Here is a 27859-nt window from a genome sequence, read left to right on the forward strand (position 1 = left end):
CCTAAAATTATCTTCAGTTCTTAGAGATTGACGTGCATGTTTTACATCCCTGCCCGTTGGCCTTGCAAAGCCTTTTTGTGCCCTTCGTCACAAACACCGTGGGATCCTGGCACCAGTTCTCTCAGGGCCTCCCCTAGGATATGCAGGATCCAGATAATATTACGTTGTAACCCCTCACTCGCATTCCTCTGGTGGCGTCAAGGAAAGGCTGGACGTGGTGGTGGTGGTGGTGGTGGGGGTGGGGTGGTGCAGCGGGGGTGGAGGTATGATAATATGAAAACATGCAATCTGAGGTGAATGGGGAAAGGGTTTTGGAAGGGCTCTGTCTTAGTTTGGGGTGGGGATAGTGGGAGCTGATTATGTGTACCTCAGTCTGAGGCCTTTCCTCCAAATCCCAAGTCACCTGCTCTCCATTTGAAGCCAATAAACATTGTCAGGTATGAAGGGTGTATGCATTTGGGCAGGGAGAGATGATACTTTTTCTGCGTTGTTACACTGAATTGCCCTCCTCAAGGCCATAGCAAGATACCTGTGGAAAAAGCATTGTCTATAGGCCACAGTCCTAACAGGTACTTAGGAACAAGCAATGCTGTCCCATGACTATGACCACATACATGAGCCCAGATACGTATATATGTCTTAAGCTCCCCTCCATCTCCAACAGCCAACCCTATCCCAACTAAATACCTTTCTCAAGAGGTGTAAAAAGATCTTGACCCATAAAGCCACCAAACACTTCCAGATTTATTTCAGTCTTAATGAGAGAGAAGCAAGAGAGTGTGCCAGCAGGGAGGATGGGTCAGCCTCCTGTGGGAGTGGGTCCTTGAGAGTGTTGTTCTCCCCTGGGCATGCTGAGACACTAGAGCTGCCCAGCCTGCAAAGCCGAGGAGCACACTCTGGGAGCACCAGTGGGACTCAGCTCCTCATTCAGAAAGTAAGCAGATCAAAGTAATTTGACATGGGCCCCTGTGAGGGCCTCCCACCCATTACTGTGTGTCTGAAAGGCCCGCCGTCTCTCCATTGAACCTTGGTGATTGCTTGTGTTGCAATTTCTAACAGGTTAAAGGAAGAAGTATGCTCCAACCCCCTTTGCAGAATTCTCCTGCTGATACTATGTTGCAGCACATATCAAGGTCACCTTAGGAGGGCAAAAGAAAAAAAAATGAAGCCCTCCTGTTATGAATCAATGCGTAGTTGGAGACGAGGCCCTCTGTTGGAAGGGCTCTCTGTCTTGCGGTGGGGTAGGGGGGCCTGGGAGCTCTTTGTCAGTATAGGGGTTAACGCCTTTTCTGAGATCCACAGATTCTTCCTCCACATGACCCTCTCACCTCCGCACGTAAACACCGCCCAGTTTTCCTCAGATATGAAGATCATGTGCATTGCTAGGGGAAAGAGAGATGTTATTCCGTCCTCATTCCTGCATGTGAGATGTTAATCCGTCCTCATTCCTGCATGTAAGTGCCTCACCAGGGTCAGAGCCGCCAGCTGTGGAAAATTAAGCATTGACTGGCCACAGCCCATTGCCACCAGGACCCAGGAACAAGCAGCGCTGCCTCGAGGAGGAGGGCGGACAGCCTAACAGGGCTAAGGAAGATGCTAGCTCTCTCCCTCTACAACCCCACCGCCGCCAAAGCTGACCACCCCCAGTTCACCCGACGTGTTGAAAGTTACATCAAATGCCACAAAGCAAAAACAGTCAAGCGTGCCAGCATTTATTTCAGGTCCGGCGACTGGGACTCTGCGGCGAGCAGGGGCATGGAGCATCAGAAGGGGCTTGGTCACCTTTCACGGCTCTGTGTCTGTGGCTTCGGTGGTCTCAGATTCTGAGTGTCCGGTATCCTCCCCTAGGGAGGAAAGCAGAGTGACAAGTGGACCCTCGGGAGCCCTGGGGATTTCTGGCTTGGCCTGAGGTTCTCTTGGTGGAACAGGAAGGGGAGGCGGATGGGCTTGGTGGTGAGCAGTGAGAGGGGCAGAGGCTGGCTCCGAAGGAGCTCTCGCCTGAAGCACTTGGTGAAACATGCCAGGGCTCTCTGGAACCGGCTCCTCCAAGACCCTCGCAGAAGAGCAGGTTCCCTGGGCAAGGCTGTGCCACTGGATGGGTCCTCCGTGGCGTCAGACACAGCCACCCATTCCTCAGCGTCTTTTTGCGGCCCTTTCACATTCTGAAAGCCAGAATAAATAGCCAGATCCTAATGGTCCCTCCCATCCCTGGCTTCCTTCACCCCGTCCAGTAACTGTTGTGTGCCTCTCTGGCCCTCTTCCAGGGGCTGGGGATGCAGCAGTGACCTGCACAGACCGAAGCCCAGCCTCCTAGGGGACATTCCAGAACAATGGAGGGAAGCCAGACTCACCAGGTCAGCAGGTGGAAGGAAGGGAGTGAAGATCATGCTTCCGGGAGTGTGTGATGTGCCGGTAGGGACCAGCAGGACTTCCTTGAAGACATCGGGGAAGCTCATCACTCTGCCGGGTGTAAAGAGGCTGAGGGCCTGCCCCCTCCACGCCCCATTCAGCCCCTCTGCCCCTGCCTCATCGTCCCTCCCTCCTACAGCCTTGTGCTCCAGTAGGGGATACATTTGTGGTATGTTACGTTCGGTCCGTTCCTGTGTTTCTTACTCCCACTCCTCCAATCTCTCTGTCCTTTGTTTCTTCTTCCTGGCCCTCCCAGCAGGCTTGAGTCACGTTTCTGCTTGCCGAGCAAAACAACCCCGAGGGTCCTCCTCGAGAGAACGTGATGTGTAGAGGTCTTCTACAGGTAGTTCATTTTATTCGGCAATGAATGATTCATTGCATGCCGAGGTGGCACATGGTCCTAGTTTGCCATGAGTGGGACCATTCCAGTTTTACAACTTAAAGGCCCCTGTCCTGGGAAAGCTCTCAGTCCCAGGGAAACTGGAACGGTTGGTCACCCTACTTCATTCATGTGGACACTATTGTCACTTTACTGTGCACTGTTTTTCTCACATTTAATAGTTGAACCTTACAGATGAAATTGTAAGAGTGATCCTGATACATAAGACGTAGACATTTATGAGTAATCGATGTGTATTGAAGGCTCTTTATATCTTCATAGTGTGGAGGTAAATGCAGCATTATGTGTTTGCCCCCTGAATACATATCCACTGAAAGCCTATGATTGGACCTCAGCCATCACATCTGCTCTTGGGGTGTCACCGCAGAGTTCTAGATGGACCCAGAATTGCAGAGAGACAAGGGCAGGGGAAGGAGCCGGGAAAGAGGTTAACATGACCGCAGATGCTGCAGATGGGATTCACACGAAGATGTCCTTCCCAACAGCCAGGCCATCGCTGGCTTTGTAAGGTAATGGGATGATCAACATTAGAGGTGTTGAAGCACAGCCTGAGCCGTCACTTGTACAGTATGCTGCAGAGAGGAGGGTTCAAATGGTTTCAGACAGCCCTGTGATTCATAGGATTCGTGTGCAAATCAGCGGTAAAGAGCCCTTAGCTTTCATGTAAATACATAATTCCCTCTGATGTGTACAAAAATTCTCACCAAAATCCTGTGAATTTCCAGGCAAGTGTTGTGAAATACTTAGAAATTCCTCCAAGAAGTGAGCAGGTCTCACTGTCTGTCCTATCTCCCCTTTCTCTCCTTGAATCTACCCCAGTTAGATTTTCTCCTATACCACTCCACTGAAACTTAGGAGTTAATTGAGCATGAGCCAATGAACAAGTGCAAGTAATGTTTCTTATAGTTGTATATGACTAGCTATGTGATTCAAATGACCAAACACAATTAAACCAAGTTGTGTTTAAATGCTTGATAAAAGCTGGGTTTAAATTGTTAACTTAAAAAAATGAATAGAAATGAAGACCCAAATAACTACACTGTCATCTCCCAGCGCAACTTTCATTCTCATATAAAGAAAGTCATTTTCTAAGCAGGAAGGTTGTTCCAAAGTGCTGGAAATTCCCAGGAAGAAAGGCCCAGATTTTGTGGCGCTTCCACCTGTCTCCTTGTAGACGCAGCCAACTGCCACCAGGTGGCAGAACAAGACGAGAAAACTGCCCCACCCAGTCCCTGAGGCCCTTCTGCGGCAGTATTTGGGCGAGTTTTCTCAGGGGCCGGAATCAGTCCTGGGGAACCATCCCAAGGATCTGACCTCTTAAGATATTCATTCCAGCGTGCACCCAGGGCCTTGTCCAGGGTTTCTGACATCTATGATGACGCTTAAGGCAGTGACATCGATCAGCAGGGCCTCTGGGCTGGGCGATCCCATTCACCTCCTCATTAGTAACCCTGGGATGTGGTAGTAGGTGGCTTTAGGCAGGATTCGGGGCCAGTTGTATCTGTCAGTATGTCAGGGTAGTGACATCTGTGATTCTGCAGGGACATTTGGACAGCAGAGAATCAGAAACGCCAGAAAGTGAGGGTCTGCAACAAAAAACCTTGCCAACTGCTGTGGACTGAATTGCGTTCCCCCACCCTGCAATGAATACATTGAGGCCCTGACCTCTAATGGGACTGTATCTGGAGCTAGAGCCTTTAGGAGGCAATTAAGGTTAAATGAGGTCATAAGGGTGGAGCCCTGCTCCGACAGGATCAGTGTCCTTATGAGAAGAGACGCCACGGGGCTCATTGTACGTGTCATATCTCGAGGTAGTGACAACTGTGCTTCTGCAGGGACATTTGGGCAGCAGGGATGTCTCCTCTTCTCTGCACTGCATGCACCCAGGAAAGGCCATGTGATATCTTAGCAAGGAGGCAAACCATGAGGAGAGCCTTCAGCAGAAACCAAATCGGCTAGCACCTTGATCTTGGACTTCCCAGGTGGCAGAACTGTGAGAAAATAAATGTCTGTTGTTTAAGTCACCCAGCCTGTGATATTTTGTTATGGCAGCCCGAGAAGACTAATATACCAACCTAGCGATTTTTCAAAGAAATGAGACCCGGGCTGGCCCAGGAGGCCAGGCTGCTCAGTCCCCGAAGCCTGATGGCAGGTGAGTTGGACAACCCTGTTGTCCCGCCCAGTAACATTTCCTTTTCTTTCTGAATCTCCTTTGAGAAAATAAGCTGCCTCTGTGCAACTGCCTTGAATGGACCCAGAGTTCTGCAAAGAGTCAGGGAGGGGCTATGAGTGATGGTGATAAGACCCGCCCCACACCACCCTGCAGATGGATGGGATTTATATCGAGAAAGGCTACCATGTCAGCCGCCAGCTTTATACCATGTCTCCCTCAGCTGAGATTAAACAAGTGTGTTGGGGTTCAAGAAAAAGTTGATATTTTAAATTTGGAGTGGATGTTACAGGGAGTAGGGGTCAACTGGATTTTGCCAGCCCCGAGATTGAACTGGATAAATTACAGGTAAATTATATGTGTGAAAGCACTGGGTACGTGACAGGATCTCAGTAGAATTTTGTTGACTTGCAAGCGAGTTTCGCAGAAGCTCCTGCAAGAGGGGAAGTGATTCTTATGATTACAAACAATAACAGTTTCTTTTTATTAAAGACCTAGTAAGTACAGGTATATCACCTGTTTACAATATTGTCTTATTTATGCAAATAATCCTTGTGTACGAAAACAATACAGATAAAACAATAGTCTCCCTTGTCCACCCCTCTCCGTCACCAGCCCCTCAGTAATGGTTTAATATGTTTCCTCAAAAATTCCTCAATCAATGCATTTACATACACATACATGTACTAATAGAAACCTATGCTTGTCTTTTATGGGGCCATAAGATACATACTGGCTCATGATGCACGTATTGTGTGGCACTTGATTTTTGCATTTTACAGCAAGTCTGGGTGAACTTCTCCTGTCAGTTCATGGAGAACTGTCTCATCATTTTTAACTTCTACATAGTGTTCTAAGTGATATGCCATAATTCTTTAACTACTTTCACACACAAGGACCTTCACATTTTTTCCCCAGCTTTTAAAGTTCTCAAAAGTTTTTCCAATATCTTTGTTCGCAGAGGATGTGTTGCTCTAGAAGAGATACACAGAAATGGAATTCTGGCACAAAACCCTACAAATATTTCAACACTGAGTAACCATTGATAAATGGATCTGAAAAGAGGTGGCAGCAATTTATTCTCAGGAGCAGTGTAGGATAGTGTTCATTGTCCTTCACCGTCTCTCTTGATGTTATTCGTCCCTTTAAATATTTGCTAATCTGGTGGTTGATCTATGAAAGGTTTTGAGACAAAGCCTTCCTTACAGAATCTGTGAAGGTCCAGGACTGGTCATGTCCGCAAGCCCATACTCAGATGTCGCCTCCAGTGGGCCGGTTGGGGAGAGGCCGAGAAAGGCACAACAGAGTACAACAGAGAGTGACAGGAGGAAGTTTCGGGGTCCATGAGAAGGCTCAGACAGGACACCCACTCAGCCTTGGGGATGTTAATGGAGTCAGTGGAGGTTTCCCAGAGGATTGGATGCCTGAAATGTGTGAGGAAAGCATTCAGACAGGGAAAGGGAGAGGAGGAACAGCGCTTGAAGCACAAAGACCAGGCCAAGGAGGTGATTTTGGAAACTGCAAATAAGCTGACCCAGTTTCTATTCTGTGCACTTGTAGCAGTCAAGATTGGCTACCATGAAGCAGTGCCGGATTAGAAACGTGTGTCCCAATGGAGACCCCGAGTTCCTCTACTGCAGTTCTCTAGAATGAGGGTGCTCAATCAGGGGTAGCCTGAGTCCCAAGGTCCAGCCCTTGAGGATCTTCTGGGTTGTGTCCAGGCCCTGGCCTAGAGTTTCTGAAGTCTGTCATGGGACATAAGATAGTGATATATATATATATATATATATATATGTGTGTGTGTGTGTGTGTGTGTGTGTGCGCGCGTGTGTGTGTGTGTGTGTAGTCCCTTGAGGACCTAGCCTGGGAGACTCTAGTCAGCTGTCCACCCATTCTGTAGCTCTGGGATATGAAAAGAAGCCATTTTAGGCAGGGTGAGATGCCAATGGTGTCATGCAGTATCTTAGGGGATAGTGAGGGTACCCTTAGAGGATACTGAAAATACTTGCATTAGGGCTCATGGGAGGCATAGTAGCCCCCAGGGCACTTGCAACTAGGCAACTGGCTGACACAGCAGGTAGCTGTGAATGTAGCAGTCCCCTAAGCCACGGGGTCACTAAATGTCTGAGAAGAACAAGAATTTGAAGATCATTTACCCAAAGATTTCAGTATGTCAGTAGGGCAATGGAAGCTCAGAAAGGTATAGCAACTTGCTCAACACAGAGAGAAAATGTATCACTATGGTGAACCAGTGAAGTGAGGGCACTGTGACTAACACTGACAGATGAAACCTGTCTTCCCCTGAACCTGAGAAGTTCTAGAAATCAACAGCCTGTGCAAATGGGTCATCACAGCAAACCGCCTGAGGAGGTTCATGGCAGCCAGGTCCCAATCAGCAGCAGTGTTGTGCTTCTGAGGATATAATGTGTGAGGGTGTTTTGGTGTGTGAATCAGCCTCTGATGGGTGGTGAACAGGGGGCTCCAGGCTGGCATTCTCTCTCTCTCTCTCTCTCTCTCTCTCTCTCTCTCTCTCTCTCTCTCTCTCTCTCTCTCTCTCTCTGTGTGTGTGTGTGTGTGTGTGTGTGTGTGTGTGTGTGTTCTAGAGGTGAGGTCCCCTTGTCACCAAGCCCTGCTCTATTAAATCCCACTATGACCACTTGGGTTTCGACTGCTATTTTCCAAGTTATGGCCCCTCGTAACCCACCGGATTGGTTGGAGGGTGGTATCACTGCAGCCAAGGGTCCTCCCTCCAAGCCCAAGGGAAGGAGGGAACAAGGTGGCCTCAAATCTTGTCCCCTGGGCCTGAGCCTTTTAAGCTGCAGTGGCAGCTTCATCCGTATCTGTGTCCCACAGTCTCATATCCCTTGCCCTACCTACATTTAGCCAGCCCAGATTCATTTCTGGACTGGAGAAAAGGCCTCAGCACCTCCAGGAAGACAGCTCTGAGTCCAGACATTGAAAACATCTGGCTCCTGCTGAGCGGGAGGCTCTGGGCTCCAAGCTAGAGGAAATAGAAGGAATACTTCTCACCCTTATCCCAGATTGGAGAGTCCAGGCACAGCAAAGCTCTAGTGGACACATGCTCATTGATTCGTTTTCTTCAATAAAGATTTGTTGGTGCCACGCTGTAGGTAAAGCCCTGTGTCCAGGTACTGGCTGTTCCAGGACTAACAAGGCAGAGCTCATGCTCCAGCGATGAGAGCCCGGATGAGGACGGTCGTGCAAATTAATCTGCCAGATGGGGCAGTCTAGCATGAGAAATACTATGATAGAGAAGAGTACACAGTATGTTTGTGTGTTAGTCAAATATTTCATCATATAGATAGGGAAATGGAAGCCCAGAAAGGTATAGCAACTTCCTCAAGGTAACACAGAGAGAAAATGTATCACTATGGTGAGACAGTCAAGTGAGGACACTGTGCTTGGGACTGGCCTAGTGGAGAGGAGACATGTTACCAAGGGAAGAAGGACGTGTTCTTTTGGAGGGTAGGAACATCAGAGATCAAAAGGACAAGTGAAAGGCTGAGTAAGGAAATGGTGGCTCCAGAGGAGAGCCATAATGCAAAGGCCCTGAGGCAGGGCAGAATTAACAGTTATTTTCGAGGGTACTGAAGGCAAATTTTAGCCATGCTGTGGAGGAAGACGAGGCTGTAGGAGAGGAACAGAGTTGAGATGTCCAGATGGAAAGTCTGAGGGATGAGAGACGATGTCCTGGATAGAAAGGGGCTCTTACAGAATCATCTCATTTGGATCTGGGTGGTATAGAAGGAAGCCTCCATTGCTGGTCCAGGATGAGTCCTGGGCTCCCGTCCCTGTGCAGTTTTCTACAGTGCATACACTGGGCTTTCTAAACACACCAACTCTAAAGCGCAATGGTGAGGTCAGAGTGATGCCCACCCAAGCTGTCCCCTAGAAGCCAGTGATCGGATACCATCCTGTGTGGCCGGGGAAGCTGGCAAACAGTGCATAATGAGGACATTGATATGGGTTCATCTAGAATGAAACCAGGATGACATAAAGAAGGGCTGGGTTTCCTAGTAGGGGTCAAATGAGTGCAAAGAGGCAGAGCTGTGGGGTTAAGATATTGGAATCAGGCATCGGTGAGAGGGGAAGGTAGAGAGAGAGAGAGAAAGTGAGGAGAGGGAGAGGAAGGGAGTGACAGAGGGAGAGAGGGAGGAAGGGATGGATGGGGGCAGGGAGGAAGAGAAGAATCTAGGGAGGGAGGGAGGAGAGCATTTGGTCCTTTGCATAAGGGATATGGCCTATGAGCTGCAGCCTGCTGGGGCTGCCTCCCTCACACCAGAATTTTTGGAAAAGTATCCACTCTTTTGGGCCTCTCTTCCTGGAGAACAGATGCCTTTGTCCTACTTGCTAGGAAGATATTTTTCCTGCACTGTTTTTGGGTTTTGGGTTTTGTTTTTTGGCACTGGAATGACCCGGAGTCACCGGGAGCTCCCAAGAGGAGGATGCAGAGTCCCAGGTCAACTATGTTACTATTCATGGCTGTCACTTACTGAGGGCCTAATACATATCACACACTCTGTCGTGTGGATTACTTAAGCCGGCACTTATCTTTCCAACGGTCCTGGAAGTTCAATGTCAGTCAAATTTTACAGAGGTCTAAACTGGGGCCGGAGACTTCAAGATACTTGTCCAAGGTCACACAGATATTTACTGAAAAAGCTGGGACTTGACCCCAGGTCTGACTAAAACATGGGTGCACCATGCACCACCCTGGCACCCAAGAACCCCTCCCAGCCTTAATCGAGCCTTCTGTGTCTTGCACCCAGTCCCTAGCCCCCAGATATTCCTGCTGTCTTGTTATTGATTATTGCATAAAAAAAACTCCCCCAAACATTTCAAGTTAAAATGATAAGCAGTTTTTCTCTGAGAGTTCTGTAGATCAGGGATCCGGGTATGGCTTAACTGGATCCTCTACTTCCCAGTCTCTCACAAGGCTGCCAGCCCAGGGACAACAGTCTCCTCTGTAGGCCTGACTGGGGAAGGATCGACTTCCAAGCTCACTCATGTGGCTGTTGGCAGGATCTAGTTCCTCATCTGTAGGCTCAACTGTGGGAAAGACAGACTTCCAAGCTCACTCATGTGATTGTTGGCAGGATTTAGTGGGTCGCTGGCCTGAGGGCCTCAGTTCCTCTATGGCTGTTGGCCAGAGGCTTTCATCAGCCCCTCGCCGGCTGGCCTTCTCCATCTGGGCAAGCACGCATACAAGAAGAGCCTGAGGGAGAGAATGAATGCCAGCAGGTCAGAAGTCACAGTCTCGTTATAGCCTAAGCATGGAAATGACACACCATCACCTTTGCCAAATTTTGTTGGTTAGAAGCAAGTCACTAGGTCCAGCCCACCCTCAAGGGGAGGGAATCCGTAGGAGGAGCATGGGTGCCAGGAAGGGGGATCCTTGAAAGCCATTCTGGAAGGCTGCCCACCACACCTGCTCCTGCACCCACCTCAGTATAGTGAGTCCCTTTGGGTATCAACCGCCTTGACGGAGCAAATGGTTGATGGGCCACCTTGGACTGTGCTATGTGGCCTGCATCTATCTGAGCCCACCTCTCTTCCAGCAGACCCAGGACCCAAGTCTGCCTGGCCTTGCCTTCCTCCCCGTCCCTACCAGCTACTCCCCGCCACTGAGCCCGTGAGATGTCACAGCAGCTGAAAATGGACCTGCTCCCTGTGACTGAAGCGCAAACCCATCACTTGGGTGGGACTGGGACCCAGGATGGTGCTCCAGGCCTCTCCCGGTAAAACAGAGGTGAAGAGCTCAGCTCTCCCACTGAGACAGGGTGCACCTCAGGAGAACACGGGTATAGGTGGGAGAGGGCTGGGTCCAGAGTTATCTGTGAAAGCTGCTGAGATGTTCTTGCTTTTGCCCTCTGGGTTGGGATTCTGGGTAGAATCCCCCCATGTTCTCCAGCAGGCATCACAGAAGCATCTCTAAAGCAATGCAGGAGCACCCATGCCAGAGAAGGAGCTGCTCTGAAGCTGCGTGGAGACCCAGAGGTGTTCAGATGCCTAAGATCGGGGACCTACTCTAGGGAGGAGAGGAGTGAGTATAGATTGGGGATGATTTGTGTGTCTCCATAATGTATTTAACTCAAAAGCAGAGAGAGATGTGAAGCACATATAGCAAAGCATTTTTAAGTAGGGGTGGTGGCTGCTGTATTCTTCTCTCTGTTTTTCTGTAGGTTTGAAATATTTCAGTAGTACAATACTCTAAAAGTAGAAAACAGAAGAGAAGGAGGGGCTCTCAGGACCCCAACACTCCACATTTCCCCGACGTGTCTCAGAGCCAAATGCCTCAAGCTAGGGGGTGGCATGGTGAACTTGTGAGTTTCCTAGGAACCCAGTGGTTCCATTAGGCCATGGGGATCGGGACTGCAGGTGGCTGGACTCCCATGGCAGAACCTTAGCCAGGAGCATAGCCATCCCAGAGAAGCCTGGGCTTTTTCCACTTCTGGGAAGCATCCACCAGACTCAGCTCTTCCCACTGCTGCTATTTTCTTGCAATGCATATCAGGGGCAGCTCACAAAGAGACACGGTATCATAATAAGAGATAAACAACCTGAGGTGATGGATGAGGCCATGTGTTGGAGGGGCTCTCTCCAAGGTTGGGGTGGGGGTTGTTGTGCTCAGATTATAACTTAATGCCTCTGAAGCCTTTCCTGTGCATTCTGCGACATCTTCTCTCCTTCTGACGTCACCTCCTTGTCCCTCAACCTACAGCCCTCCTCCCCGGCCCGAGGGTTATCACTCAGTCAGTGCACATCAGCCACCCTATGTGAAGTGTTTGAAACCAGTAGCATGTTTACTGTCCATCAACCATTGTGCTGTTGCAAAAGTGACTGGGGGACATGCAGTACTGCTCCAAGGCACAAGGACAACAACCCGTTTGGCTAGGTACCCCGTGCCTAACTCTCTCTCCACAACGACCTCCTTCCCTGCCACCTCCACCGAAAGAGGCAAACCACAAATCACAGGAGGTGGATACTCACGTGGAGAGGGACATCAAATATCATAACACCAAAAGAGTCAAGTGTGCCAGTATTTATTTCAGGCCCACTGGGGTGAGCAGGGTCATGAAGCAGCAGAAGGGGCTCGGTCACCGTTCACGGCTCTGTGTCTGCAGCCCCCGTGGTCTCAGCTTCCAAGTGTCCGGTAACCTCCCCTAGGGAGGAAAACAGAGTGACAAGTGGACACTTGGGAGCCCTGGGGATTGTGGCCTGGCCTGAGGTTCTCTTGGTGGGCTTGGCGGTGAGCAGTGAGAGAAGCAGGGGCTCTCACCTGAAGCACTTGGTGAAACATGCCAGGGCTCCCTGGATCCAGCTCCTCCAACACCCTCTCAGAAGAACAGGTTCCCTGGGCAAGTCTGTGCCGCTGGATGGGGCCTCTATGCTGTTGGCAAAATAAACCAAGGGCATAGTGTCTTTAGCTGAGCCAGTCCTGTTCAGGAAAATAGGGAAAAATCATTCTAGCCAGCACTAACATGGCTTCCTTCATTCATCGGGTGTTCGCGGAGGGCCTGTTATCTGCACACCAGAATCAGTTGCAGGTACTGGGGATGCAGCAACGAACTCTAGAAATCTAGGTCCCAGCTCTCCTGGGGCTGACTATCTGCCACACTGGAGGGAAATCAGGCTCACCGGGTCCTCAAGAGTTTGCTCTTCCTTGAGAAGGCTAAAAACTGGAGCTGCCCACCTTGCAAAGTTGAGGGCACTAGTCTGGGGGATGCGGCTTTCTCCATACAGTCAGATCAGGACTCAGCAGCAGCAGGAATGCCAGGGAAGTTCATGTTTTCTGAGAAGTGCGATGTTCATGTGGTGTCTGAAAGGATTTACTGTCAGAGGCCGGCAGAACTCTTCGTTGTGCTGGGCCTCTGGTTCAGGGCCTGTCCCCTCCGTGAAAATCCATCCGCCTGTCCCTGGCCTGGATCTTCACCCTCTCCTCCTGTAGATGAGTACGCTCTTTTCAAGCAGTTGACTCCGTCTCAAAAAAAAAAAAAAAAAAAAAAAAAGATACATTCTCATAAACTCCTTCAAGTGCTGAGCTGCCTCATTGACTAGTATCATCACTTCCTTTTCCTCTCTCCCGAGTGTGCCTTGAACCCACTCTAATCAGCTTCCAGTCCCACAACGCGACTCTCACATAGATGATTAAATGACTAATTGAAAGTGACGTTTTCTGATTTTCACGTTACTCTACTTATATAAACCTAAAGACTTAAGGAAAGATCTATTTGTGCATTGTTATCTTTAAGGTTTACTGAAATTCAAACCGGGGTACTTGCCAATTATATTTTTCCCCTCACCAGCTCCATCTTCATGTCAAGAACCTCAGTGAGTAGACATGAAACTACTCCTAAATTCCCAGTGAGCAGAACCCCAGCATTGCTGGGGATCCACAATCAAACTCCAGGTTTCTCTTCTGTGCATTAGTGGAAGCCAACGTAGGGCGCTTGAGGGAAGTGTGGATGTAGAAAACTGTGTCTCACAGAGCCCTGAGATTTTTAGCTGTAATTTTTGAGTCGGGCTGCTCAGTCAAGGCTCAGGCTCAGCCTACGGGAGCCTTCCAAGGTCCTGGCCTTTCGGATGCTCAAGGGCTTGTCAAGGACTTGACAGAGCCCTTTTAGGACCCCGTGATGGGCCTTGAGACAGTGGCATCTGAGCCTCCAGGCCTCTAGTCTAAGAAGCATCAGTTTTCCCACCCTACTTCTACTTATGATTGGTGTCAGGAGGAAGAAAGAATTTGGGGATGCACCATAGGGTAAATATATTTAAACCGTTTAATCCCTGACAAATGGCACTCCAAATGTGGAGTGCACATTTGGTGCATAGCGTGAATCTGTGCCAATTCACACTACCAGAGTCAGAACCTCAGTATATGATACCCGATTGGTATTATTATAATTTTAAATGTTTGTCAAGTTGCAGTTTGAAAAGTGGAATCACATTGTTATCTTAATTCCATTATGACTTGTGATGTGGAGCTCCTCTTCCCTTCATAGTGGCCATTTGTATTTCTATAAATGGCCTGCTCAGATTGTTCGTTAGCTTTTCTATAGTTGTTTGTTCTCGCATGTGTTTCTTGAGTTGTCTCATCAAAGCTCTCTGTATGTTGCAAATACGATTATTTAGTCTGTTATAATTGAAGAAGATGTTTGCTCCCAGTCTCTCACTTCTGTTTGCATTTGATTTCCTGTGTCTTCTTGTATGGACACTTTTCATTTGGGGCGTTCATACAGGCTGCTTTATTCAGGCCTCACCACAACCATGTGAGGTTGTTAGTACTCACCTCAGTTTTCTTTTTGTTTGGTTGGTTTTATTTACATTTAATAAGTACTTATTGAGTTAGGTGTCAGAGATACTCTGCGCACTGGGGATAGAATCACCATAGTTCCATGCGCCAAGATCACAATGAGGGCTGGCGGCACAATAATGAGCTCTACCCTTACAGAGCTTTCCACCTGTAAGAGTTTCAGGTACACTCTGAAATTTTTTTTTTCATTCACGATTTAAAAATGTATTACTTACACAAAATTGTACATATTTATGGGGTACCGTGTGATGTTTCCACCCCTGTATACATTGTATAATCATCAAGTCAGGGCAATTACCATATTCATCACTTTAAACATTTATCATCTCTTTGCAGTGTTAACATTTAAAATCTTCTAGATTTAAAATCTTGAAGTCTACACTACATTGGTATTTTCTATACTCGCTCTACTGTGTAACAGAACACCAGAACTCGTTCTTTACGTCTAACCCGTAACTTTTTACCCTTTACCAACCCCTCCCATTGCCCCACACCCCCTTCCCTCCCCAGCTTCTTGTAACCACTATTCTAGTTCCTGCTTCCATGAAATCAACTTTTTAAGATTCCACACCTGAGTGAGGTCACGTGGTGTTTGTCTTTCTGTGCCTGGCTTATTTCACTTAACATAATGTCTTCCAGGTTCATCGATGTTGCCTCAAATGACAGGATTTCATTTTGTTTTATGGCTGGATAGTATTCCATTGTATATACAAGCCACATTTTTCTTTATCCATTCATCTGTAGATGGGCTTTTAGGTTGATTCCATATCTTGGCTATTGTGAATAATGCTGCAACGAACACGGGAGTGCAGATGTCTCTTCAACGTGATGATTTCCTTTTCTTACACTATGTACCGAGTAACGAGATTGCTGAATCACACAGCAGTTCTATTTTTAATTTTTTGAGGAATCTTCACACTGTTTTCCATAATGACTGTAGTAATTTTCATTCCCACCAACAGTGCATAAGTGTTCCTCTTTCTCAACATCCTCTCCGGCATTTGTTACTTTTCGTCTTTTTGATAACAGCCATTCTAACTGGGGCGAAGTGATATCCTATTGTGGTTTAGATTTGTATTTCACTGATGATTGGTGATGTTGAGTGTTTTCAAATATCCGTTAGCCATTTGCACATCTTCTTTTGAGAAAAGTCAATTCAGGCATTTTCCCCAATTTTTAATTGAATTATTATGAATTTTGCTATTGTTTGGGCTCCTTATATATTCTGGATATTAACCCCTTGTCAGATGCATAGTTTGAAAATACTATTTCTCCCTTTCTGTAAGCTGTCTCTTTACTCGACTGATCGTTTCTTTTGCTGTGCAGATGTTTTATAGTCTGATATAATCCTTTGGATCTATTTGTGCTTTTGTTGCCTATGCTTTCGAGGCCTTACTGAAAAAAAAAAAAAAAAAAAAAAATCCTTGCCCAGTTCAACTTCGTGAAATGTTTCCCCTATGTTTTCTTCTAGAAGTTTCACAGTTTCAGGTCTGACATTGCAGTCTTTAAGCCATTTTGATTTGACTTTTGTGTATGGTGAGAGATAGGGGTCTGGTTTCTTTCTTCTGATTGTGAACATACAGTTTGTCCAGCACCGTCTATTGAGGAGACTGCCCTATTCTCCATGTATGTTCTAGGCTCCTGTGTAGAAAATTAGTTGGCTGCTAATGCATGGATTTATATCTGGGTTCCCTGTAATGTTTTATTGGTCTATGTATCTGATTTTATGTCAGTGTCCTGTTGTATTGGTTGCTTTTGTGTATTTCGAGGTCAGGTAGTGTGTTGTCTCCAGCTTTGTTCTTCCTGCTTGTGACTGGTTTGGCTATGAGCATCTTTTGTGGCTCCATACAAATCTAGGATTTTTTTTTTTTTTTCTGTCTAGATCATTGGTATTTTGACAGGGATGTCAAATGTTGAACATGGAGATCACTTTGGTTACTATGGACATTGTAACAATATTAATTCGTGCATGAATGTGGGATGTCTTTCCATATATTTTTGTCCTCTTCAATTTCTTTTATCAGTGTTCTATAGTTTTCACTGTAGAGCTCTTTCATCTCCTTGCTTAAGTTTATTGCTAGGGATTTTATTTTATTTTATTTTTTTGTAGCTATTGTAAATGGAATTACTTTCTTGATTTCTTTTTCAGATAGTTTGCTATTGGCAAACAGACATGCTACTGATTCCTGTATGCTGATTTTATATTCTGCGACTTTACCAAATTCACTTATTAGTTCTGATAGTTACTTGGTGGAGTCTTTAGGGTTTTCCCTGTATAAGACCATGTCATCTGCAAACAGGAACAATTTGACTTCCTCCTTTCCGGTTGGATGCTGATATGCTTTGGCTGTGTCCCCACCCAAATCTCATCCTGAATTGTTGCTCCCATCATTGCCACGTGTTGTGGGAGGGACCTGGTGGGAGATAATAAAATCTTGGGGGCGGTTTCCCCCATACCGTTCTCGTGGTAGTGAATAAGTCTCATGAGATCTGATGGTTTTATAAGGTGTTTCCCTGTTCGTTTGGCTCTCATTTTCTCTCTTGCCTGCCGACGTGTATGATGTGCCTTTTGCCTTCCATCGTGATTGTGAGGACTCCCTAGTCACGTGCAACTGTTAGTCCATTAAGCCCCTTTTTAAAAAATAAATTACCCAGTCTCGGGCATGTCTTTATCAACAGTGTGAAAACAGACTAATACAGGTGCTCTTTATTTCTTCCTCTTGCCTAATTGGTCCGGCTAGACCTTCCAACACTAAGTTGAATTTAAGCAGTGAAAGTCAGCATTCTTTACTTTCTAAGAGAAAAAGCTTCCAACTTTTTCCTATTCAGTGTGATATTAGCTTTGGGTTTATCATATGTGGCCTTTATTTTGTTGAGGTATGTTCCTTTTATGCCCACTTTGCTGGGAGTTTCTATCATGAAGGGATGTTGAAATTTTTGAATGCTTCTCAGCATCTCTTGAAATGAGTGTATGGATTTTGTCCTTTGTTCTGTTGATGTGAGGCATCACTTTTATTACTTTGCACATATATTGAACCAACCTTGCATCCCTGGTATGAATCCCACTTGGTCATGATGGAAGATGTTTTTAATGTGTTGCTAGTGTTTGGTTGAGGGTTTTCGCATCCATGCTTATTAGGGATACTGGTCTTTAGCTTTCTTGTTTTGTAATGTCCTCGTCTGGCTTTGGAATTATGGTAATGCTGGCCTCATAAAATGTTTTTGAAAGTATTCCCTCCTCTTCATTTTTTTTTTTTTTTTTTTTTTTTAGCCTTTGAGAAGAATTGGTACCAGTTCTTTACATGTTTCGTAGAATTCACCAGCAAATCCATCAGGTCCTGGAATTTTCTTTGATGGGAGAGTGTTTACTCCTGCTTCAATGTTATTATTCCTTATTGTTTCTGTTCAGGTTTTCTATTTCTTTGTGATGCAATCTTGGTGGCTTGTATGTGTTCAGGAACTTAGCTCTTTCTTCTAGATTTTGAATTTCTTGGCAGATGGTTGTTCATGATAGTCTCTTATCATCATTTCCACCGCTGTTGTGCCAGTTGTAATGTTTCCTTTTTTTATCTCTGTTTTTATTTGAGTCTTCTGTCTGTTTTCCTAAGTTAGTCTAGCTAAAGATTTGCCAATTTCTTTATCTTTTAAAAAGCTAACTCTTTGTTTTTTGATTTTTAAGTTGTTTTATTAAAATCTCTATTTTGTTTATTTCTGCCCTGATCTTTGTTATTTCTTTTCTTCTGCTAACTTTGGGTTTTTTTGTTCTTTTTCTAGTTCCTTGGGGCATAACATTAGGTTATTTGAGATATTTCCACTTCTGTTACACAGGCATTTATGCTATAAACTTTCCTCTTAGAACTGCATTTCCTATATGTATTCTGTGGCTTTTGGATGGAACGATCCGTAAATATCTGTTAGGTCCATGGGGTCTAGAGTGCAGTTTAATGGCAACGTTTCTTCGTTAATTTTCTGTTTGGATGATCTGTCCACTGCTGAAAGTGGGGTATTAAAGTCCCTCACGATTATTGTATTATAGTCAATCTCTCCTTTTAGGTCTTTTAATATTTACTTTACATATTTGGATGCCCTGGTGTTGGGTGCATATATTTACAACACTTATAAATATATATATTTTTACTATATATATATTTACTTTATATATATTTACTATATATATTTACTATTATATTTACAATATATATATATTTACAATTGTTAAAAATATATTTAACAATGAAATATATGTTACAAATGTATTACAGTTGTTAAAAATATATATTTTGTAATATATATTACTATATATACAATTGTTAAAAACCATATGTATATATATACAAACACATATATTTACAGTTGTTATATCCTTTTGCTTTATTGACCTGTTTAACATCATATAATGGCCTTCTTTGTCTTTTTCTTTTTAAGTCTGTTTTATCTGATCTAAATAGAGGTACCCCCACTCTGTTTTGGGTTCCATTTGCATGGAATGTCTGTTTCCAACCCTTTGGTTTCAGTCTGTGTGTGTCTTTGTCGGTGAAGTGAGTTTCTTTTAGACAGTATATAGTCGGGGCTTGTGTTTTTAGCCACTCTATGTCTTTTAATTGTGGAACTTAGTCCATTTACATTCAAGTTTATCATTGACAGGTAAAAGTTTAACACTACCATTTTGTTACCTGTTTTGTTTTTATTTTTATTTTTGTAGATCTGTTCTTCCTTTGTTCTGCTCTTACCGTCTTCTTTTGCTGTTATGTGGTTTTCTCTAGTAGCAAATTTTGATTCCTTGCTATTTATATTTTAGTGTCCCTATTATAGGTTTTTGCTTTGTGGTTACCATGATGCGATGTACAAAATATGTCTTATAATTACAACAGGTTATTTTAAACAGGTAGCAGTTGAACTTTAATCACAGGAAAAATGAACAAAAACAAACTCTACACTTTAGCGCGTCCCTCCCGCCACACTTTGACTTTTTGATGTTTTAAGTTACATCTTTTTTATATTCCTATCTCTTAACCAATTGTTGTAGTTATTACTGTTTTGAACAGTTTTGTCTTTTAGGTTTCAAGATGAAAGTTTCATCTTTCATACTTAAGATGTATTTGGCAACCCGTGATGATAATATTACAGGATTGTAAATTTGTCTGCTTTCTTACTATTACCCGTGAGTTTTATACCTTCATATATATTTTTGTTACATGTTAGTGTTCTTTTCTAGCATTTCTTGTAAGACAGGTGTTGTGTTGATGATTTTTCTCACCTTTTTTCTTTTCTGTTTTTTCTTTTTGTCTCAGGAAGTCTTTTTCTTTCTTTTTTCTTGGAAGGATAGCTTTGCTGAATACGGTGTTCTTGACTGACAGTTTTTTCCCCTTCATCACGTTGAATGCATCATTTCTCCCTTTCCTGGCCTGCAGGGTCTCTGGTGAGAAATCCACCGAAAGCTGTATTGGTGATCCATCGAGTGTGATATGTTGTTTTTCTCTTGATGCTTTGAGCATTTTTCTTTGCCTTTGATTTGTTTAAATAATTTGAATATGGTGTGCCTTGGGGAATTTGTCTCTGGGTTGAATTTTATTTGTGACTTCTGAGCTTCCTGTACCTGAATGCTATGATCTTTCTCCAGATTTGGGAAATTTCAGCCATTATTTTTCTAAATATGCTTTCTAGACCTTGTTTTTTTTTATTTATTTATTTATTTATTTATTTATTTATTTTCGTCTTCTTCAGCAATTTCTATTATGCAGAACCTAATTTTCTTGATGATGTCTTATAATTCTTAAAGGCTTTCTTCCCTCTTTTAAAATGCTTTTGTCCTTTTCCTCCTCTATATATGTTCTGCCTTGGAGCTTGCAGATTCTTTCCTCTGTTTGGTCAACTCTGCTGTTAAACCTTTCTAATGAGGTTTTCAGTTCAGTTACTGTATTCTCTATTTTAGGGCTTCTGTTTTTTTCTTTTTTTTTTTTTTATTGTTTTTATTTCTTTGTCAAACTTTTTGTTTTGTTCCTGGATTGTTATTCAAATTTTATTTAATTTGTTATCCATATTGTCATGTACTTCCCCAAACTTCTTTAGGATTATTCTGAATTGTCTGTCAGACATTCCACAGATCTTCAATTTTTCTGGGTCTGTTACTGGAGTTTGTTTGGTTTCTTTTGGCGTGTCATATTTTGTGAGTTTTCACAATCCTTGTCTCTTTATGTTGATGTCTGTGTGTTTGAGGAGATGCCCACCTCTTCCAGGTTTTGCAGCCGTTCCTTGGTGGTGTTAAACCTTTACTACTTAATATTGGAACTTAATCCCTGCTCAGCTGTTGCTTTCAGTCTGGAAAAGACTTACTGTGAGCACCAGAACTTAAATGCTCCACTGGAACTATGTTGCTGCCCTGCCACTATTTCTTGGTCTGGGGAAGGCTTAAGTGAACACTGGCCCATTACTGACAACCTTTTAGTTCTTTCCAGGACAAGGGAAGGCTCCAGGTGATCACATGGGCTTAGTGGGAAATCTGGCCAAGGATTTGGGCCTTCCTGTGTGTTGCGCCCCCAGCAGTGCTATGGTTCTGGCCAGTCTCCTCAGCATTGGCATGCCCACTGATCGTGGCACAGAGCAGCTGTGAAGATCCACGTCAGAGTTGCTGTGATCAGTGCACCCACTTTCTGTTCCCAACTCACCCCAGGTGTTTTAGCTCTCTTCTGGAACTCTGAAGGGTACCCGTGGGATAGGGCTGGAGGGAATTTCCCATGAAGATTCCCAGACTGATGGGGAGCTCACATGTCCACCTCCAATTCCCTCCTCCCACCTCAGAAATTGTGGGTCTAGAGAAATTCTCTGTGAGTAGCATTATGCTGGTTTGGGGGAGGAGGTGGCACAGTCTAACGTGACTGTTGTTCCTCTTACTGGTTGTGGCTTTTCTCAATTTTGTCATCCCAGAAAGTTTCCTTGCTTCTCCCCCAAGTTCTAGTGAAATCAGGGTGGTTTTCTTGTCTTTGATTAATTTGTAGTTATACTTCTGTAGGAAGAGTGATACTGTGGGATCATCTGTTCAGCCATCTTGCTGACGTCACTCCTCCTATTTACCCCAGTGTTCAAATGCAGAAAGCTGGGCTAAGAAAAGGTGCAGGGATTTGTCCCCAGATTCTAATCCAAGATCCCAACCTATGTGTGCCTAACTGGAAAGCTATGCAATGACGTGGGCCCATGGCAGGCTATAGGCCAACATTAAAGCCCTATTCATACTGGCCTCCTCCTAGACACAGAGGGAACACAGCATGTAGCAGAACAAGCCTTCTTTTGTCCTCAGAGGAGAGTGCCTACTTCAAAGCCCACAAGACAAGGAATGGCAGAAGAAGGGGCACAATAATGGGCCTGCTGGACAGGACACTGTAGTGAGGGTTGGGAGATCTAAGGGCCAGGACAAGACCCACCACTAACTGTGACTTTGTCTAAGTAACTGGCTGTCTCCTGGCCACTTCTCTAATAACCAGATAACAGTTCTGAGCCACCGTTGCAAGTGTGGGAAAGGTGAGTTCTTTGATCCCAGCTGGAATAAAAGGAAAGGGGGTGAGATATACCTCCAGCAATCATTTCAGCAGCCCATAGCTCTTATCAATGCCCTCTCAGGCTTAGCAGCTATTACTAGTATCATCATGTAAATGACTGCTGCTGGATGATGACCTGGGGACAAATGGCATCCAAAGCGTATCCCAAAGGGCCTGATCTCAAGGAATCTGATGGATGTTGCCTCTAGGCCCAGTACAACACCAGCTGCTCTGTGGAGGGGGCAACCCATGTAATCTTCACAACCCCTCTGTGAGACGCTTTCTTTCCTGCCCCCACAAAGAGTAATAGCATCGGTCCTTCTCAACCACCCAGGACTGCTGTGAGGAGTAATGAGAAAACTCCCAACGCCCTGGAAGATATTAGAAAGTGAGATACACCCGCCCTGTACTCACAACAATAAACAAACAAACAAACAAAAAAACAAAACAAGAACATGAGGAACACGGTGCAAGTTCAACAGACTACTCATCCAGGCAATTGCAGAAAACATGCCAGAGCTGTGTATTATGAGATAAATGGTCATCGATATTACTACTAATCATTAAATGCCCACCGATGATACTATTCACAGTGGAGTTACAAATGCCACCCAAAGAATCCATAGCTCCTGTCCTCTCAGTAGATGTGGGAAGTCAGTGTTACTGGGAACCAGGTTTTGCCTGGCATGCCCCCACACGTTGTATCCCATCCAGTTCTCACAGCAAGTGAATAAGTTCCGTCTAGCTCCTACCTCTGGGAGGAGGCTGTTCACCCTCCCCTCACAATCCCCAGAGGACAGTGATGAATAAGTGAACCAAGGCCAAAGCCTCCTAATCCATGCTCCATGGTGTGTGCCAATGGTTAATGATGTCTCTGCAATACAGGTCTTGTCCACCCTTAAGTGGCCCATTAGGGCCTGGGACAGCCTACAAATATTACCCAACATGGTCGAGCACCACCAGTTTTGAGCCTCACCTTTGCACCATACACCAAAACATACTTGTGTTATCGCGTATGTAAAAAAACTGCAAACCAAGCTGAAACAAGAACAGGATGTGTATAAATTTCCTGAATGGGTTAGAATTCTGGTTATTTCCTGTATGATTGCCAAGTATGTTCAACGTAGCTTCTCAGCAACCCATCAGCTGTATGAATCTTAGCAGAACCGAAGACTAGACCCGATTTCTTCAGCCTTTCACTGAATTCTCCTCCTCTGCATGTGGTCCCTATTTTGGTCAATGGTACCCCAGGGCCACAAGTCACTCAAACCAGAAACCTGGGTGTCATCCTTGGCCCCTCTCTGGACCTTGCCCCAGGCCCACCTCCAACCTAAGACAGCACCATTCTGTCTATCCTATGAAAAGCCTCTCTCAAATAATGCCACTTCCCTCCAAACCCTCTTCCACTAATTTTCCCCACAAACTTTAAAACCCACGAGTGAGTGAGTGCATCTTCTTTGGGTACACTTTCTCCCTATGCCCATCTATTTTCGGATTGAGACTATGGGTGTCTAAAGATGGCCAGTGAATGAATAAAATAACTGGCAGGGTCACGGAAACAAGCAAAGCCCACGTTGACCCTCACTGGCATGATCTCATTACACTTCCTCATGCTGGAGTCCCAGGAAAGCCAAGTCCCTCTTTGTAATCAGTGCAGGGAGGATGGATGGGTCAGCCTTTTATGAGAGTGGTCTTGGAGCGGGTGCTCTCCCTTGGGATGGCTTAAAGTTTGAGCTGCCCACCCTGTGATGCTGAGGGCACCACTCTGGGGGATCCAGGGAGATGCAGCTTTCCCCCTACAGGAAATAAAACAGATGAATGTGATTTGATATGACCAATGTGAGGTCCCATCACTCATTAGTATGTGTCTGGAAGGCCCACGATTAGGCTCCATCTTTTGTAGGAGACCAGCAGTCTTCCGACTGTTCTCAGGAGTACTCTGGAGGTCTGTAGAATTACCTCAGGTGACCATGGGGAGCGCTGGAGGAGGGGCACAGCAGATGCAGTTTTTTCCCCATTAAGTCACACTGTCATTTTTACCAGTCAAAACAATTCCCCAGTGGGTGCAGTGTGAGAGGAGATTGGGCACTGTGTGGTGGGAACTGCCTCCAAGCACCCTGTTACCTGGGAACCCTGACTCCATCAATGTTTTAGCTTTGTTGCATGTAGGACTGCAAGTACAGTGTCCCCATCACCAAGAGCATGGGCTGTACCTCACAGTCCATTAGGAGCCCCTAGATTTCTAGTTGGTGACAGTGGCTCTTTGACTGCATTGCTGTAATGGAAGGGTCCTTGCCTCAGATCAACCAGGGACTGTATCTTGGCTCCCTCTTGTGCTGGCGATGCGACCTCAGAATGGTGATCACACCACTCACCTTGATCCGGATGGTGGAATAATAAAACGAGAACAGGTGACGCTCCTGTAACACAGCAGGCTGTGTAACATTTCTTGGAGCTAAGTACAAATGTTACTACCTCGGTAAGGTTGCCCAGGATTCACGGGAACGTAGCACCGGAGAGATTGAGAATGGGTGGCGCAGAAAAACAAGCTTAATCTCTTGCTCATTTACACAGTCCAATGGTCTTCTGTTCACTGGAAGTGCTGGGTGATCCCAGAGCAGTGGAATTTCTGACCCCACACCTTCTTCTGAGGCACTGTCCACTTTACTGACCTACCTGAGACATCCCTCAGGCACGGGGATTGTCAGGTGATGTAAACATGGGTCGGGGGGAGGTATAAGCAAAGGAAAAGAACTCATAACTCGGGCACAGTCGTATTTCAGAAACAAAGGTGTAAAGCTGACGACCCATGCCTTCCCCTATTGCTGACCTGTCTTTTCCCCTTCCTGCATGTGATTGCCCTGTATGCTCAAATGGTTCTTCATGCAATGGGTAATGGGCCTCCTCCCGAGATGCATGAGCATCTGTTTTGTGTCGCTATAACAGAATACATGAGACTGTGCGATTTGTAAATTTAAAAAAAAATTATTTAGCTCATGGTTCTGCAGGCTGGAAAGTTGAAGGGCGTGGCCCTAGCTTCAGGCGAGGGCTTGTGTGCTGTGTCATAATGTGGTGAGGAAGGTCAAGGGGGAAGCGGACACATGCAATGAGAGGAAACCCGAGGGACGTCCTGGCTGTATAGCAACCTACTCTCTTGGGCACTTTGTCCATTCCTGTGAGAACTAATCCAGTCTCGCCAGAGCAAGAACTCACACACTACTGTGAGGAGAGCACCAAGACACCTACAGGGACAAAGGCGGAGCCCTCATGACACCAACAACCTTACACTAAGCCTCACCTCCCAGCACCACCACCTTGGGGATCAAATTTCAACAGGAGTCGAATCTCCTGTGCATACAGGACTGGCAGAGGAAAGCATCTTCTGCTGTGAGGCTGCAGAGTCCATTGGCCTGCGCAATGAGGAAGGCAGAGAAGTCCGCATGGTCCATCCGAGCCAAGAGGGCCTGAGGTGGACGATGGCAACTAGAGGTCAAATCAGCAGTGGAGGTATTCCTTTCAGGAGATGATGGGTAGGAGTGTGGGAGTCAGTCAGCATCTGGTGGGTAGTGGGCATATGGTTCTGGGCAAAGCAGACTTGGACAATGTTAGGATCAGATTGGAGAGCCCTGGACAGAGTGTGGTGCTGGGGAGAAGGGCTCCTTGTTGCTGAATCTGACTACCTTTAAATCCCATCTCTGCCACTTGGGTTTCAAGTGTGACTGCCAAGTTGTGCCCTATCCACCAGATTTCCCCACATCATTTCTTGTTTCAACAAGTATTCACATCCTAAATACGCACACACACAAGCACAAGCATGCCCATGCACACTCTCCCTGACACTTCCTTACCAGTGCAATGACTGAGCTCATGGTTATGACAGCAGCTATGAAGGAATGAACACCCAACAGGCCCCCAGCCCTAGGGAGGTGGAACGCTGCTCCTCTTTTGGACAGGGCTAATCCCCATGATGTGAAGTCCTAGCCCCTTTTGGAGAAGCAGCGACATGGAGCTGAACTTCGCCCACTGAGTTAGGTAGGGCCCAGCTCAGGAGGACAGAGGCATTGTGGGGAGATAGGTGGTACCTGTGCCGTCGAAAAAGCTGCAGAGATGTGGGATCTAAAGAATTCCATCACTCCATAATTAGCAGCTTCGTCTGTTCAGTACTTATGGGTCTCACCGTGGCTGTTCCCTGGGAATATAGGAAAAGGGGCTGTGGGACTTCCAAATGCTGTCGCCTACCTGAACCTTATCCCATCTGGATTTCATTTGAGCTTAAAGGCCCTGGACATCTGAAGAACCAGAGGGTGAGTAATTCACTCAGCAGGCCCTATGAAAGCATTTTTATTTCTCCCTTGGCTTTGCATAGAGGACTCCATGAGATGGGGGAGGGGGAGAGAGAATTTTGGTGTTCCCGTGTCCTAGTTAGGCTTCGTGATGCTAAAAAGCACATCCAATATCCTTGTCCATTTACTTTGGCGACTCCTGGTGTTGCAGTTTTTAACGGGGCCTCCTCCATGGTTGTTAGTTAACCCCTAGGGACAATTATGCTCCAACACCCCTTTCAGAATTCTCCTGCTGATCCTGTATTGCAACACATATCAAGGTCACCTTAGGAAGGCAAAAGAAAAAAAATAAAGTCCTCATCTTATGGAAAGGAACAATGCATAGTTGGAGACAAAGCCGTGTGTTGGAAGGGGTCTCTGTCTTGTGGTGGAGTAGGGGGGCTTGGGAACTCTTTGTCAGTATAGGGGTTAAGGCCGTTTCTGAGATCCACAGATTCTTCCTCCACATGACCCTCTCATCTCCGCATATAAGCACCGCCCAGTTTTCCTCAGATATGAAGACCATGTGCATTGCTGAGGGGAAGAGAGATGTTATTCCATCCTCATTCCTGCATGTAAGTGCCACGCCAGGGTCAGAGCTGAGAGCTGTGGAAAACTCACCATTGATTGGCCATAGCCCATTGTCACCAGGACCTAGTAACAAGCAGCATTGCCTCGAGGAGGAGGGCGGGCAGCCTAACAGGGCTAAGGAAGATGCTAGCTCTCTCCCTCCACAACTCCACCGCCGCCAAAACTGACCACCCCCAGGTCACCCGACGTGTTGAAAGTTACATCAAATGCCACAAAGCAAAAACAGTCAAGCGTGCCAGCATTTATTTCAGGCCCGGCGACTGGGACACTGGGGCGAGCAGGGGCATGGAGCAGCAGAGGGGGCTCGGTCACCGTTCATGGCTCTGTGTCTGTGGCTCCGGTGGTCTCAGATTTCGTGTGTCCGGTATCCTCCCCTAGGGAGGAAAGCAGAGTGACAAGTGGACCCTCGGGAGCCCTGGGGATTTCTGGCTTGGCCTGAGGTTCTCTTGGTGGAACAGGAAGGGGAGGCGGATGGGCTTGGTGGTGAGCAGTGAGAGGGGCAGAGGCTGGCTCCGAAGGATCTCTCCCCTGAAGCACTTGGTGAAACATGCCAGGGCCCTCTGGAACCGGATCCTCCAAGACCCTCACGGAAGAGCAGGTTCCCTGGGCAAGGCTGTGCCACTGGATGGGTCCTCCATGGCGTCAGACACAGCCACCCATTCCTCAAGGTCTTTTAGGGGCCCTTTCACATTCTGAAAGACAGACTAAATAGCCAGATCCTAACGGTCCCTCCCATCCCTGGCTTCTGTGACGCAACTGTTGTGTGCATCTCTGGCCCTCTTCCATGGCTTGGGGATGCAGCACTGACCTGCACAGACCAAAGCCCAGCCTCCTAGGGGACATTCCAGGACAATGGAGGGAAGCCAGACTCACCAGGTCAGCATGTGGAAGGAAGGAAGTGAAGATCATGCTTCCAGGAGTGTGTAATGTGCCGGTAGGGACCAACAGGACTTCAATGAAGACACCGGCGAAGCTCATCACTCTGCCGGGTGCAAAGAGGCCGAGGGCCTGCCCCCTCCATGCCCCATTCAGCCCCTCTACCCCTGCCCCATCGTCCCTCCCTCCTATAGCCTCGTGCTCTAGCAGCAGATACATTTCTGGTAT

At 46.2% G+C, this 27859-nt stretch overlaps 1 protein-coding gene across 1 annotated transcript; it reads right to left on the reverse strand.

The window, feature by feature from the left end:
* Nucleotides 1-1585: 1585 nt before the first annotated feature.
* Nucleotides 1586-27758, reverse strand: FAM236B (family with sequence similarity 236 member B). Its single transcript, XM_010368555.2, has 3 exons — nt 27629-27758; nt 1999-2162; nt 1586-1844 (listed from the first exon to the last, which is right to left on the reverse strand). Exons 1-3 carry the CDS (start codon nt 27731-27733, stop codon nt 1817-1819), a joined length of 297 nt encoding a protein of 98 aa, XP_010366857.1. The 5' UTR covers nt 27734-27758; the 3' UTR covers nt 1586-1816.
* Between the last annotated feature and the right edge of the window lie 101 nt (nt 27759-27859).

Source organism: Rhinopithecus roxellana, chromosome 7 (genome assembly GCF_007565055.1).
Source record: "Rhinopithecus roxellana isolate Shanxi Qingling chromosome 7, ASM756505v1, whole genome shotgun sequence".
NCBI classification, from domain to species: Eukaryota; Metazoa; Chordata; class Mammalia; order Primates; family Cercopithecidae; genus Rhinopithecus; species Rhinopithecus roxellana.

Excerpts from the sequence above, each read along its gene's own strand:
- FAM236B (XM_010368555.2), bottom strand. The coding sequence starts at position 27,733 with ATGAGCTTCGCCGGTGTCTTCATTGAAGTCCTGTTGGTCCCTACCGGC. Across the intron at positions 2,163-27,628 it reads TCCTTCCACATGCTGACCTG|AATGTGAAAGGGCCGCAAAA; the intron begins GTGAGTCTGGCT and ends TCTGGCTTTCAG. Across the intron at positions 1,845-1,998 it reads TGTTTCACCAAGTGCTTCAG|GGGAGGATACCGGACACTCA; the intron begins GCGAGAGCTCCT and ends TTTCCTCCCTAG.